Source organism: Lathyrus oleraceus, chromosome 4 (assembly GCF_024323335.1).
Source record: "Lathyrus oleraceus cultivar Zhongwan6 chromosome 4, CAAS_Psat_ZW6_1.0, whole genome shotgun sequence".
Lineage (NCBI taxonomy): Eukaryota > Viridiplantae > Streptophyta > Magnoliopsida > Fabales > Fabaceae > Lathyrus > Lathyrus oleraceus.
Genome location: NC_066582.1, coordinates 236,124,212 through 236,139,875, shown reverse-complemented (window position 1 = coordinate 236,139,875; position 15,664 = coordinate 236,124,212). Strand labels below are relative to the sequence as shown.

At 35.2% G+C, this 15,664-nt stretch overlaps 1 protein-coding gene across 1 annotated transcript; it reads left to right on the top strand.

Moving 5' to 3' along the window:
• The first annotated feature begins 11,675 nt into the window (after positions 1-11,675).
• LOC127074790 (uncharacterized) lies at positions 11,676-14,382 on the top strand. Its single transcript, XM_051016152.1, has 6 exons — positions 11,676-12,019; positions 12,137-12,197; positions 12,295-12,430; positions 13,020-13,338; positions 13,474-13,602; positions 13,712-14,382. The coding sequence occupies exons 1-6, from the start codon at positions 11,917-11,919 to the stop codon at positions 14,167-14,169; spliced, it is 1,206 nt and encodes a 401-aa protein (XP_050872109.1). The 5' UTR covers positions 11,676-11,916; the 3' UTR covers positions 14,170-14,382.
• Positions 14,383-15,664: the final 1,282 nt, after the last annotated feature.

Sequence of the window (15,664 nt, the reverse complement as noted above, 5' to 3'; positions counted from 1 at the left end):
TTCCCTCTTGGAACCGAGAACACCAAAATCGCTACCATCACCGTAGGTAACGCTTCACTAATCCCCCATAATAGAAATTAGTTACTCGCACTTGATCCATCACAATGGGATTGAGGCTCACCAAAACTCGTTACCATCAATATAGGTAACACTTCACTAATCTCTCATAATAAGAATTAGCTACTTGCACCCGATCCATCACCATGGAATCGAGGCTCACCAAAATTGGACCAAAGCCCGTACACCATGATGCATGACTCTCAAATAACATGCATTAACACAACAAGGTTCACCTAAAGGATCCCCACACACATCTCATAATTTATGCATCACATCATTCATCATGCAGCAACCAATTCATGTTATCACGTGAATAATATTAACAAACAGAATCAACTCGTCAACATCATAACATCATCGTCATAACAACATAATTATCACACCACTATATTATAACAATGCAACGATTCATCAACCAAACATATAAACTAATACATTTATTAATATATTAGGCATGTTAATATTATTAAAACATATCAACAATCACTACCATACTATAGGTATGAGCATTATCTTTCTAACGCTTCAAATGACATCAAAATCGGACTTACGGAATAAAAGTTATGATCAAAATCGTGCATGAAGGCGTTACTAAAAAGTTATTGTTTTCTAAAATTTCCAACACAATTTTCATCTTCTTCAATCCCAAAAACGTCTATGAAATAATCACAAAAATTATTTTATCCCTGAAACATAGTTATAGTCCTCTATTTCAGATGTCCAATACTTCAAACGAAACTCAATTTGTACTTACAGATCAAAAGTTATGTCCAAAATGATTTCGACCGAAAAACCCAAAAAAAGGCTCCCGCGCTGAGCACGATTGTGATAGACAAAATGCAGAATTTTCTGCATTTTTCATCGTTGGAGGCCTTTCGGACCTCTGATTTTGATTCCATAAAAAGTCAAACGCTCAGAAAATTACAACCCATGCAATACTCTAATTATCTAAAGTTAATTTACAGTTTTAATATAATTAAATCATTTAATCACAGTTTTAAGATTATGCCTAAAACCTTCGAAATTACAAAAATTGTGGATATATGTTCAATCATAAAAACAGAAAAATACACGCACATAAGGGATATGAAATTCATCATATAATCATCATATAACAACCATCATAGCATCCAAATTCAAAATTATCAATCAAAACACCCAACCCTAAGGAGGTTAAAGGTTCCTCCATTCTACCCTTCTACCATACCCGTTACTATTGAAATAAGTTCTCACCCTTACCTGAATCCTTTGCAAAAATTCTGAATTGAAACCTTCACTCTCTTCCCTTGATCACCTTTCTTATTGCCTCTTTGCTCTTTTTTTTTAAATGTCACGTAATGTGAAAATCTCCATAAACATAGGTTCCTCTTAACTTTTTATTTTTAGGGTAAACTTTTCCAAATCATCAACTTGGCCCAAACTTAATTATCTCATATTCCTTCCTCCCACTAACTTTCTCAATTTCTCATATTTGGCCCAATTATTCTATCTTCACTAATTAATATAATAAAAATAAATAAAACATTATTTTTAATTATCAAAATAATTCTAAATTATTCTACTTACTTCTATAATCCCTCTATATCCCTAACTTAAGGATACATACTCCGCCAACACCCAGCCATAAAATAAATCATCAAAATTCATATTTCAAACAATTAAAATATAATAAAATATGTAATTAAAAAACAGGGTGTTACAATTCTCCCTCACTTAAGAAATTTTCGCCCTCGAAAATTACACGAGGAAAACAAAGTTGGATACGACTCCCTCAGCTGCTTCTCACGCTCTCAAGTCATGCTCCCACCAGCTGGTCCACCCCAAACTACCTTCACTAAGGAAATCTCTTTACCATGCATTTGCTTCACTTCCCGGTCCTCTATCTGCACGGGTGATACATCAACAGTCAGATTATCCCCCATCTGCACATAATCCACCTGGATCACATGAGATGAATCCGAAATATATCTCCTCAACTGAGACACATGAAACACATCATGAATATTACAAAGCAGCGACGATAAAGCAATCCGATAGGCCACCCCCTATCCTCTGTAAAATCTGGTATGAATCAACAAAATGCGGTGTGAGCTTTTGAGACTTCAAAGCTCGACCAACACCAGTTACATGCGTGACTCTGAAAAACACATGATCTCCCTCCTAGAACTTAAGGGCTTTCCTATTCTTGTTATGGTAACTTTTATGATGACTTTGCGACGCTTTCATCATTTCTTAAATCATATTAATTTTTTCAGTCGTCAAGTGAACAATCTCAAGTCCAAGCACAACACGTTCGCCCGACCCATACTAACACAAATAAGTTCTACACCTCCTACCATACAACGCCTCATATGGTCCATTCTGATACTAGAATAGAAATTGTTGTTGTAGGTAAACTCAATCAACGACAAGTAGCTATCCCAAGTACCTCCTTGTTCTAGCACACAAGCCCTCAACAAGTTCTCCAAAGACTGGATAGTCCTCTCTATTTGATTTTCCGTCTACATAAGATAAGAAGAACTCAACTTCAGCTTAGTACCCAAAGTAACCTGCAGACCCTCCCAGAACCTCAATGTAAATCTAGGATCTCTATCTGACACAATACTTGAAGGATTACCATTCAACTTCACAATCTTATCAATATACAAGTCATTCAGCTTCTGCAAAGGATAATTGATCCTCATCTGTACAAAATGAGCCGATTTGGTCAATCTACCACAATCACCTAAATTAAATTGCATCCCTTTGAACTCCTCGGTAAATCTGTTACAAAATCCATGGAAATACTATCCCATTTCCACTATGGAATATTCAATGGTTGCATCAGACCCAACGGCTTCTGATGTTCGGTCTTTGACTTCTGACAGGTCAAACAAACATACACAAATTTGGCAACCTCTTTCTTCATTCATGGCCACCAAAATATCTTCTTTAAATCTTGATACATACTCGTAGCACCAGGATGAATACTCAATCCAATTCTGTGACCCTCCTCAAGAATACTCCTCTTAAGTTTGGGTACATCAGAAACAAAAATTCTATCTCTGAACATCATCACACCATTTTCATCAACTCGGAAATCACATCCATTACCTTGGTTGATTAATGTAAGACGATCTATCAAACTCAAATCAGATCTCTGACTACTCTAATCTCTTTAAGGATACTGCTCGTCAGCTTCAACATACCCAACTTCACACTGTTAAGAATTTCTCCACCCACTAACTCATATCTTTGAATTTCTCAATCAGTTCTAACTCTCAATCCATAAGCATCGACATGTGTAAATACTTCTTACTAATCACATCATCTACCATATTAGCTTTACCTTGATGATAACTCAAATCAAAATCATAATCCTTCAGAAGTTCAAGCCATCTCCTCTGCCTCATATTTGACTCTTCTGATCAAATGAATATTTCAAACACTTGTGATCACTAAACACTTCAAATTTGGAGCCAAATAGGTAGTGCCTCCAAATCTTCAACATTAATACCACTGTTGTCAACTCAAGATCATGTGTAAGGTAATTCCTTTCATGAAATCTCAATTGTCTCTAAGCATAAGCCATGACCTGACCATTCTGCATCAACACACCTCCCATACCCATCTTCGAAGCATCACAATATACAACAAAGGACTCACTTGGATTCATCGAAATCAAAATTGGAGCAAACATCAACTTTTTCTTGAGTTCCTGGAAACTCTGTTCACAATGCACATCCCAACATAGGCTTAACCCTTTTGAGTCAATTGAGTTAACGACAATGCTAAATTTGAAAAACATTTAATGAACTTCCTGTAGTAACCACTCAATCCCAGAAAAACTTCTAATCTCAGTGACAAACTTCAGAGTCTCCCATTGTAACACGGCATCTATATTCGATAGATCCACAACTATACCACCACTAGAATCACATGATCAAGGAAACTCACTTTCTTTAACCATAACTCGCACTTGGAAAAACTTTGCATACAAATGGTTCTCTTTCAATGCCTACAATACAATTCACAGATCACTCATAGCCTCTTTCAACGTCCATCTTCTTCACTAACAACACCGACACACCCCAATAGAGAAACACTTGGTTGAACAGACTTATCCTCAAGCAAATCTTCTAGTTGCTTCTTCAATTCCCCAACTCTAAAGCAGACACCCTATAAGGAGTCAACGACACCGGACTAGTACCAGGTACTAAGTCTATAGAAAAATCCACTTCATACTCTGGAGGCAAATCACTGATGTCTTTAGGAAACACTTCAGGAAATTTACACACTCCAGGAAGATCCTAAACTACTCCCTTTCTTCTAGCTTCCAACAAAGCTAACATCACAAACACTTGGGTCATATCCTTGACATAATCTCTCACTTGCTTAGTTAATACAAACGTCAACTCTTCATCTTCATCGAATTCAAATTCACGCTCTAGAGGCAAGTCACATATATCTTCAAGAAAATATCAGGAATCACAGACCACTGACATAACACTAGTCATCACATTGCTCTTTACTCTCCTAGAAACAACATTAATAATACCTGATCGTTTTCTCTAAAGACTTTCCAACTTGACCGGAAAACAGGAATCTCGAATCCACAACATCTTCAGTGTTAGGAACAACACAACTTTAACATCGTCTGAGCTCTTGCAATCAGCAACACACTGCACCAACTTATCAAAATAATTGGTAAACATTTGGTTTAACTCCAACCAATTCACTCCAAGACTAACGCCAACTTGTTCCAACAAAATACAAATCATACACATCTTCAGGGAACACGTTAGGATACTCAACACACCACTGGCTCATCTCTGGCCAAAATATCGCCTTCCCCCTCACAAGGAAGCAACCAACGAGAACACCTGATTGTATTCCCTCAAGGATCACACCATTTTGCTAACCGGCACCATCCTCGAATCCGACCTTTCTTTGGATTCAGGAAAAACACAACATTCTCAAAACAGGTTAACTAGCCAACACTGCATTTTTGCATGCCGCAACATGATGTCCAAGCTTTATATCGTTGGAACATCCAAGAAAATCATACGCTTCTCTCCCACTTGTTTCATTCCCAACTTGCAAATGGAAAACAAAACAAGCATCGATAGTGTTCTCACACACATGTCGCATACTAGGGAACAAAAATAATTAAACAACCTGGCCGGACGGACCAACCTACTCTGATACGACTAATGTAACACCCTAAACCCATCACATAATTTATCGCGTAAATTAAATATAAAATAAAACCACATAGGGTGTCACACCTTCATAACACACATGACCTGCTCCGTAACACGGGTTTCAACAGTAAATTTCAATAGACACATTTGTAATAAGAATGTTTATACGATATCCCACTTATCTGAATCATATTTGGGATGTTTACACGATATCCATTCCATCTGATCGGTATTATATATTCACATAATAAGACATTCATAACTTGTCACTGCATGCTCACTTCCATTTTAAAGTATCATCGCAACGAAATTATCATCATAATTATGGAAGATAAAGCAAGTAATAATATTTAGTCTCAACTTCAATTGTAATAACAAAATAAGAGAGTTGTGATCAATCAACTCAACATCTTAAGAATTCTCAACAACAAAATTAGTCTTATGGCTTCAACATAATCAAACATAAGGAATAAAATAAGCGTTTAACCCAACCCGATGTTACATGATCAGATCAAGGTACCACTAGTAAAAGCGACAAAATAAAGAAGTAATCCAAGAGCTACCTTCCACTTACTTCAACAATACTACTCTTGAGTATCTGCACGATGCCCATGTAAAGGCAACATTCAAACAGAAGGGGTGAGAATTCATTTCAATAATAACGATATAGAATGAAAAATATAGTACAATATCTACACAATAATGCATAACAATATATCAAATTCTTACGTCCAAATCATAATCAATGTCATACACGACAACATCTCAATTATCATCAACATCATACAAAATCATATCTCAATTATTATTAACATCATATGCAACAACATCTCATCCAACAACACATCAATAACAATCAATATATACGCAACACTTATGCAATGTACTAAACACCGACTCGACATGCATGTGGTAACAAATATGAACACTCAGGTTCATCTCACTCCATGATCCCCACCATAGGATCGATTCCCTCTTGGAACCGGAGAACACCAAAATCGCTACCATCACCATAGGTAACGCTTCACTAATCCCCCATAATAGGAATTAGCTACTCGCACTCGATCCATCACAATGGGATCGAGGTTCACAAAAACTCGTTACCATTAATATAGGTAACGTTTCACTAATCCCTCATAATAAGAATTAGCTACTCGCACCTGATCATCACCATGGAATCGAGGCTCACCAAAATTGGATCGAAGCTCGTACACCAAGATGCATGACTCTCAAATAGCATGCATTAACACAATAAGGTTCACCTAAAGGATCCCCACACATATCTCATCATTTATGCATCACATCATTCATCATGCACAAACCAATTCATGTTACCACATGAATAATATCAACAAATAGAATCAACTCGTCAACATCTTAACATCATCGTCATAACAACATAATTATCACACCACGATATTATAACAATTCAATGATTCATCAACCAAACATATAAACCAATACATTTATTAATATAGTAGGCATGTTAATATTATTAAAACACATCAACAACTACTACCATATTATAGGTATGATCATTAGCTTTCTAACGCTTCAAACGACATCAAAATGGACTTACGGAATAAAAGTTATGATCAAAATTATGCACGAAGGCGTTACTACAAAGTTGTAGTTTTCTAAAATTTCTAACACATTTTTCATATTCTTCAACCCCAAAAACGTCCAAGAAATAATAACAAAAATTATTTTATCCCTAAAACAAAGTTATAGCCCTCTATTTCAGATATCCAACGCTTCAAATGACACTCGATTTGGACTTACGGATCAAAAGTTATGTCGAAAACGATTTCGACCGAAAAACACAAAAAAGACTCCCGCGCTGAGCGCGATTGTGACGGACAAAATGCATAATTTTCTGCGTTTTTCATCGTTGGAGGCCTTCCGGACCTCGAATTTCGATTCCGTAAAAAGCCAAACGCTCAGAAAATTACAATCCATACAATGCTATAATTATCTAAAGTTAATTTACAATTTTAAACAATTAAATCATTTAATCACAGTTTTAAGATTATGCCTAAAACCTTCGAAATTGCAACAATGGTGGATATATGTTCAATCATAAAAATAGAAAAATACATGCATATAAGGGACTTGAAATTCATCATATAATCATTATATAACAACCATCATAGCATCCAAATTCAAAATTATCAATCAAACACCCAACCCTAAGGAGGTTAAAGGTTCCTCCATTCTACCATTCTACCATACCCATTATTATTGGAACAAGTTCCCACCCTTACCTGAATTCTTTGCAAAAATTCTGAATTAAAACTTTCACTCTCTTCCCTTTATCACCTTTCTTATTGTCGCTTTGCTCTTTTTTCTTAAATGTCACCTACCCTAAACCTAGGTTCCTCTTAACTTTTTATTTTTAGGGTAAACTTTTTCAAATCACCAACTTGGCCCAAACTTAATTATCTCATATTCCTTCCTCTCACTAACTTTCTCAATTTCTCATATTTGACCCAATTATTCTATCTTCACTAATTAATATAATAAGAATAAATAAAACATTATTTTTAACTATCAAAATAATTCTAAATTATTCTACTTACTTCTATCATCCCTCTATACCCCTAACTCAATGATACATACTCCGCCAACACGCAACCCTAAAATAAATCATCAAAATCCATAATTCAAACAATTAAAATAAAATAAAATATCTAATAAAAAAACAGGATGTTACACTAACTACTACGAATGAAGACTTTGAGAGAGATAGAGATAGAGATAGATAGAGAGAGCGAGAGAGATTATGATGAGGTTTCACAAACTAACTTTATCAACGGTTAAAGCTTCTACACACGGACTTTATTTATAGAATAACTTGTGTGGACAATAAGATGAAAAAACTTAACTTAAGTTCACCATATAATAATAATATTAAATTATTATAATAACTATTATTATAACAAACACACTTTATTATTATTATTATATTTAATAACTATACTAATAATAATCATGATTATTATTATTATATTATATGGTGTTTCATATTCTACTTAAGTACATCGTACCTTACGGTGTTCCATAATTCTCTCAAGTACATTGCACCTTACAGTATTCCTTATTTATTCTATCTCTCATTAACTGACATTATGTGTGTTACCCTGTAGGTTTTCGTGACGTTGACAATTATATTAAATCACACATTTAATATAATAAATAGTGAGTGATATCTAGCAACACATCACTGTTATCGAAGTTATAAAAATATCATGTGATCTGACAAAACATTTTTGTGATAATATTATTATGTACAATTATCCTTTTGCTCTCACATCTATATTAAACACAAGGAATAGACAGTGTCAACCTTGTCCATTTCAATTTTGGGCTATTAGACATTTATCATGTTACACAGGATGGACAAATTCCATCTAGGTCACTCATGCCCCTCATCATGATTTGTGGAGTATCCATTAACTATCTTTATGGTCATCCAGTTACGGATAATGTTTGATCAGAAATAAAGTACTCGACTCCACGTCTAGGGTCTAAAGTGGTTTCAGGTCGAAGGGTGGTATACACCACTTATTGCCATGAGAATAACTTACGACACTTTCACATAACATTCTATGTAGTATTCTCAAAGCGGGTCAATCCAGTATGAAGATTACTACTAATATTTATACATGTGTTAAGAATTGATAACTCTTTATCCATGACTCATGAGATGTGATCATCAGCTTATCCAGATAATAGTCTCAATACTTTAATATCATCCCACTTTACAATAAATCTCAACTACAAATACTTTAAGAATAACGTCCTCATGTTTAATGAGATATCATGATTAAGTCACACTTAATATTTCATGAAAAGAACTAATTATTCTAGGGACTTTATTATTTTAGAAAAACAAACATAATAAAGAAATGTATTTTATTATTAATAAATAGTTCGATACAAGTACCAACGCTATTGGTCTCTAGGGCTTACACTAACAAGACATTCTAAAATTTGGAAAGAGTTATGCATAAGAGAAATTAAGGATGAGCCAGAGTATCTGTTGTAACACATGTCTCGTCAGACGGAAGGAAACAACGTTGGGAGACGTGACGGAAGACGTCACTTGCTGATTAATAAATCGAAAGTGATTAGGAATGGGTAACTTAAGATTTTCTATGTTATGCTTATTTTACTCATTTTGTGCTAAACTTGCTTTGTTGGATAATGTGAAGTTTAATGAATTAGTAATATTTTAAATGTTATGAATGAGTCGTCTTGATATATTTTATTCATGTGAATTCATGACATGTGTTTATTCTTTTGTATGGCCGTCTAGGGAGTAAATAACAACTTGTTAATGTCGAGAGATCCTTTGACAAGTGGAACTCTTGATAAATGTGGTTGAAATTAGTATGATAGACATATTCACTAGACTAGTCACTTTAGACATAAATAAATACAATCATATGGAAAATCATAACTTATACCAAACATGAATTAATGTAATTTTGAGACTTAGAGATATATTCCTCTAACTTAATGCATATGCTTTGATTTTGTAGACATACGCCACTAGACCATTTTCTACGTCATTTGTCACGACGAAACATATCAAGCTCATACATTAGAAGAATTATTTAAATGGAACATTGTCCAACATATTCTTCCACTCTGTGTTAACCCTTAATTATCTTCACTATTTTTCCACTTTCTTAACCATGTGACACACATAATTATTTTATTATCTTTGCTCATATTTACTTTACAATTTCTTGTATGAAAATCATTATGCTTAATACAATCTTTGTAGGATCAATACTCTTTCTTATCACTTGCTGCTAGTTTGACTGTGTTTACTTGCACATATAAAATTAACCATCAGGAGGCAGCTCGACATCTAAGTACTTCTTCAGCTACACTTCGTGGGTACCTTCAGCGACAGACGTTCCTGTAACAAACAAGGTTAAAACATCATTTTTTTCAACGTATCAATAACACATAAAACAAGTTCAAAATAACACATATATACCTTTCTATGGCATAATTAGGGGTGGCAAACGGGCATGCCCGCCCCGCAAAAGCCCGCAAAAAAACGGGGCGGGGCGGGGCGGTCATAGTTGAGGATGTGGGCCTAAAACCTAGACCCGCCCCGCAAAAAAGTGAGGGCGGGGCGGGGAAAGCCCGCGGGCACTGCACTCTTTAAGCCTAAAAATACAAAAATTGATGTAAATACACGTGCCCGCGAATAAAACGGGGCGGGGCGGGGCGGACACTTTTGAGGGTGAGGGCCTAAATCCTTGGCCCGGCCCGCCAAAAATGACGGGTAAAACGGGCATGGCCCGCGGGCCGGGCCCGTTTTGCCACCCCTAGGCATAATCTCAACGCCACATGATTGACAAATCTAGTGAGCACGAAATAGTCATTGGGCCCCCAAAGAAACCTCCACCAGTGTGTACAGACGACTCCTTCGAAGTCGGAGAAATTGCTTGTGTATGAGCCGGAGGAGTAACCTCTATATCACACGTAATAGTCACCTCTGTATCTGTTAGAGGAGATATCTCTATATCATATTGAGGAGTCACATCCATATCAGCCAATGCATATGTCTTACTATGATGGGCCATTTTTTTCTCTGTCACCATCTTTTTGTCATCCTGGCCTTGCATTTCCTCAGTTCCTATATGGACATCGTCAAAAATCGTAACATAAGACTCATCAGTAAGATCTCTAGCCCGTCCATCAGCTATTTCTCCTCTACGTCGGATACTACGGTGTGTGTGTGTGTGTGTCTGCTCAACCATCTGCTTCCTATAAGAATAAGTTGAAGATACTCTCCCCGCTAGAATATGCAAATCTTCGACGCCATCTTCCCTCACACGAGTCCTCTCTGCAACTCTGTTAAGCTTCTTAGAAGTAATCGTCCTGTCTTTTTCTCTAGTCCACAAAAAAAACGAAGAAATATGAACTACCATTTTTTAAAATCCAAAAATAAACATGACTTTCCCGGATTTTTTTTCAAATATCTGGTTAACCATTTCAACATTTTCTTCTACCGTATTTTTTGAAAAAATTGGTATGCATATGTGCAATTTTATTGGATTTTTCAAAATAATTTGTTGAAATGAATGCATTTTAACCATATTTTTTAAAATATTAAATAAAAATATATGAGAAAATGATTTTTTATCAAAATTTTCGAAATAACTAATAAAAATGTATGAGAAGCATAAGTTTTTATATGACATTCTAAAAATATTAATAAAAATACATATTTTTTTTAGAAATCCCGTATAAAATTTAAATTGTTAATAAAATTGTACACTTATTCAGAAAAATTAGATAGTTGACTCTAAAAATTCGATAAAAAACTTATTTTAAAAAAATTTAAAATATTACAACATAGTAAAAATACATCAATCGGGAGTGTCAGATAGTGTGGGATAACTCCCAAAATGCTAGAAGCCCAACCTAAGTTCAAATGGGCCAACAACACTGCCAAGCGACACACCGTTACTACTGTGCACCCTACCAGAGTAGAACACGACCTTCGCCACCACAGCGAAACCTCGAAGAACACGTGACAGTAAGAAATGAACGAAGAACAACTCCAACAATCGGTAGCAGAAGAACAAAATCACAATCTCCGACTTTTTGAGTAATTTACCTCATACTAATTTTCCAACTGCCACACATGGATGTTACCGAATCACAAACGGATCCGGTTTCTCTCGAAAACCGACCCGGAATCTTCATCATCGGATCCTCCACCGTCGGAAAACGCACCCTCCTTTCCCGTAACCGCCTATCTCGCTTTTACTCTTATCTTCAATTTTAGGTTTTCATAATGTAACTCTGCTATAATTATTACTTTTAGGGTTTAATTACCGCATGATTTTTGTTTTTTTCTCTAGGATTGCTATCTGTTGATTCTGAAGATGCATTTGATTCGGCTTCTGAAGTAAATGTTCATGGGTATGTTTTCTATGAACCATTTTATTCAAAGGATTGTTTATGATTTACGTTTTTGAGTTTTTGTCATTGTGTAATTTGATCATGGAGTTATCAATAGGTGGACTATTAACACTAAATACTATACTGCTGATGTTGCTGTTTGGATGGCTCATCTTCGTGACGGGTTTTCTGTCGAGAATGTTCCCGGGTTTGATCAAATGACTGCTTTGGTGATGGTCTTTGACATGAATGATGTTAGTTTCTAAACTTTCATTTTGATTCCTGCTAATTTGTTATGTTTTTCTGCATGTTGCTGATTGTTTGATCCTTGACTGTTGAATACATACTTGACAGATGTCTTATGTTGGTTGCTATTGTTTAGATTTCATATTCTTGCGCTGAAGAATGGTTGAATTATTATTTGAATGACTCCATCTCTTCAAAAATAAGCATGGTTTAAAGTTTTTTCACACCGAATAAGAAAAATACTAAATGACTTGAAAGCATGTGCACAACATTAATTTAGGGGTAAAACTAGGATAAATTAATTAATGTTACATTAGAAAAATATAGTGATGTTTTACGCGTGGCGTGTGTACCCGTGGGAAGTCATAAATTCTTAATTTGTTTCGGGTTCGAGTATCCCTTGTGCTTGTTATTCTATTTAGATTATGAAAAAAAAAGAAAAATATAAATGACATTTATTTTGAGACAATTTTTATTTGCTTAAAGAGCGTATATTTGGAACGGAATGGACACTTTCTTGTTTCGCTTGTGGGTTGAGTATTTATAAGAAAGTTAAATGTTTATGTAATGTATAGTTATTTTTCTCGTTATGTGCAGTTATCTTCGCTAACTGCACTTCAAGGTTGGGTCTCACATACTGATATTCAAAACTTTGAGATATTATTATGTATTGGAAACAAAGTAGATCTGGTTCCAGATCATCCTGTCCATGTTGAATATAGAAGACGGTTGCTGAAACTCGAAGACTCTTCTGCGAATGAATTCTCCGAGTATGGAATATCTGAATCTGAAGGAACTAGTTTGTTAGGGAGTGAAGAACCGTCCTGGGACATCAGAAAGTCATGTTTGGAATGGTGTGCTGAGCATAATATTGAGTTCATCGAAGCTTGTGCTTCCAATGCCGATTTTGACAAATGTATAACTTCGCTTCCTTTTATATTGATCTGGTTTATAGCCGTACTACACATAATCTTTTCCTTTTATATTGATCTGGTGCAATTTCGTTACATATATAAACTTATATCTTGATAAAAAGAAATGTTGTTTACAGGCTTGTCTGTAGATGGTGATTTACAAGGAATTGAACGCCTCTATGGGGCACTTTCCGCGCATATGTGGCCTGGGATGGTACTGAAATCTGGTGAAAGGATAAGCCAACCATCATTTCCAGAGATAGAAGGTCTCTTTCTTTACTTATTTTTATTCTTTGCAGCATGCTCCTAGCTACACATCGAGTAATTTTAAGTAAACGTGTACTAATTTTGGGTTATCCTCTTTCTGTTCTTCAGAGATATCTTCGGAAGAATCTGACTATGAACAAGAGTATGAAGTTCTATCCGATGGTTTAGAGGATGCTTGGGACGAAACTGAACAAGGATGGATTTCTGCAACTTCCTTGGATGCAGGGGAATCATCAGTTCCTCAAAACAATCCCAACACAGCTTGTGAACATGACGATCGGAATAAATCTGATAATGAGCTCCAGCTCACAACTTCAAGCAATGAATTTCAGAACCACGTTGACAGGGCTGTTGTTCACAGTATGGTAAATTCTGAAAGAGATGGAAAATTAGACGAAAGTGAATGTCTTGAATTAGAGGATCTGGAACAGTTGATGTCTGAAATTGGAAATATGCGCACAGGGTTAAGATTGATGCCTGATTTTCAAAGAAGGGAAATGGCCGCAAAGCTTGCTATGAAAATGGCTTCCTTATTTGGAGGCGAAAGTGATGAAGGGGAAACTTAGTTGATATTTTATATTATATGAGATTCAGTTTTAATTGTAAGGATACATCGTGAATGTATTCTCAGTATTTTTATACGAGTCATCGCGTCGAGGGGATGAGCTGAACATGAGCCAAGTTCAGTTACCTCTTGTTTTCTCATAAACTGTTCAATAGCCCTATTTTGTGAGCATAACTTTAAGTTTAAAATTACAAATCTGATATGTTTAGAGACAGGTTCATGCTACTGAACTTGGGGTAGTGGTAGTGGTGTGTAAAAAATTTGCAGGCTATGACGTGGGTACATGTGGCAATTTGTTAGTGCTGAGATTGATGGAAAAGTGTACTTAAATTCAGTGTTTTAACTACGTGGAGAAAATGACAAATAGTCACACTGGATGATTAGTTTTTAGGAATAACATGGCTTTAGGTATCTTCACTTTTTTTTTTACGGAAGGTATATTTACTTAGAGCCCTTCAATTATTAGTATTAAGTTATTATAGAATAAAGACATCAAAGTATATTTGACCATGATTTGCCATTAATAGAAGTCATGGTGTACTTTGCATCAATGACATAATTACACAAATAAAGAGTTAAATTTATCTTGATCCATCACTTTAGAATTTAGTGAATTTCATGTGAGTTTGGCCAAGTCATGTGTTAGTTAGATATTTTTACAAACAAATTCTTGCGTATAAAGAAAGATAGGTGTGAATGTGTAACGTAAGTGTTGAAATTTTTTAGGTAATAGTCAAGTTTGGATGCATATAAAGGATAAGGGTTATGTAAGATAGTCTAAAATTTGACCCACCTTTCCTTACATATTCACACACAAACATAGTAATAATGATTGAGCAAGTTGCCTGCGGTTTTGTCATGTTTTGGTTAGTCAAGGACTTAGGCATATGATAAGTTGAAAAAAGTAGGCAAATAGCATTTTATTTATAAGTCCCCAACTCAAGTTAGTTGAAAAGTGAAAACAAAGGATTCAAGACCGTCCGATCAAAATCAAACAGATAATTTTGGAAATATTAAAACTATTTTGTGAATCATACGATCAATATCAAACAGTTAATATCATCATGACTTCCTCGTATATTTTGAATTCGATATTAGTTTTGAGAGCACATAGGTATTAAATTTGTTTATAATTATGGTGGTTCTTCCCAAAAACAAGCAATGCACCAAAATGAAGGTGGGAGATATAAATGCATGCCACACCCACATGCCATCTTTGGTAATCATGGTGCTTTCTAATAATGTATATAAGATCTTAAGAAAATATCATTAATTGCTTTTTCGAGTCTCAACTTTCAACTTTGTGGGTGAGTTGTGTGTATTAACACTAAAAGCTATATATCATGAGACAAGAACAAAAGATAAACCTAGTAAGATAAATAGTGGGTAGGACCACATACCATTATCCTATTACTTAAAACAAAGGCTAAGAGTAGAAGATGCCATAAATAATCACTTTTATATTAATAATAAGCATCAATGGCATGGGAACTCTT

Bases quoted from the DNA above. Each gene is read 5' to 3' on its own strand.
- LOC127074790 (XM_051016152.1), top strand. From the start codon at position 11,917: ATGGATGTTACCGAATCACAAACGGATCCGGTTTCTCTCGAAAACCGA. The intron at 13,339-13,473 runs GTATAACTTCGC...TGTTGTTTACAG, and splicing joins CAATGCCGATTTTGACAAAT to GCTTGTCTGTAGATGGTGAT. The intron at 13,603-13,711 runs GTCTCTTTCTTT...TCTGTTCTTCAG, and splicing joins ATCATTTCCAGAGATAGAAG to AGATATCTTCGGAAGAATCT.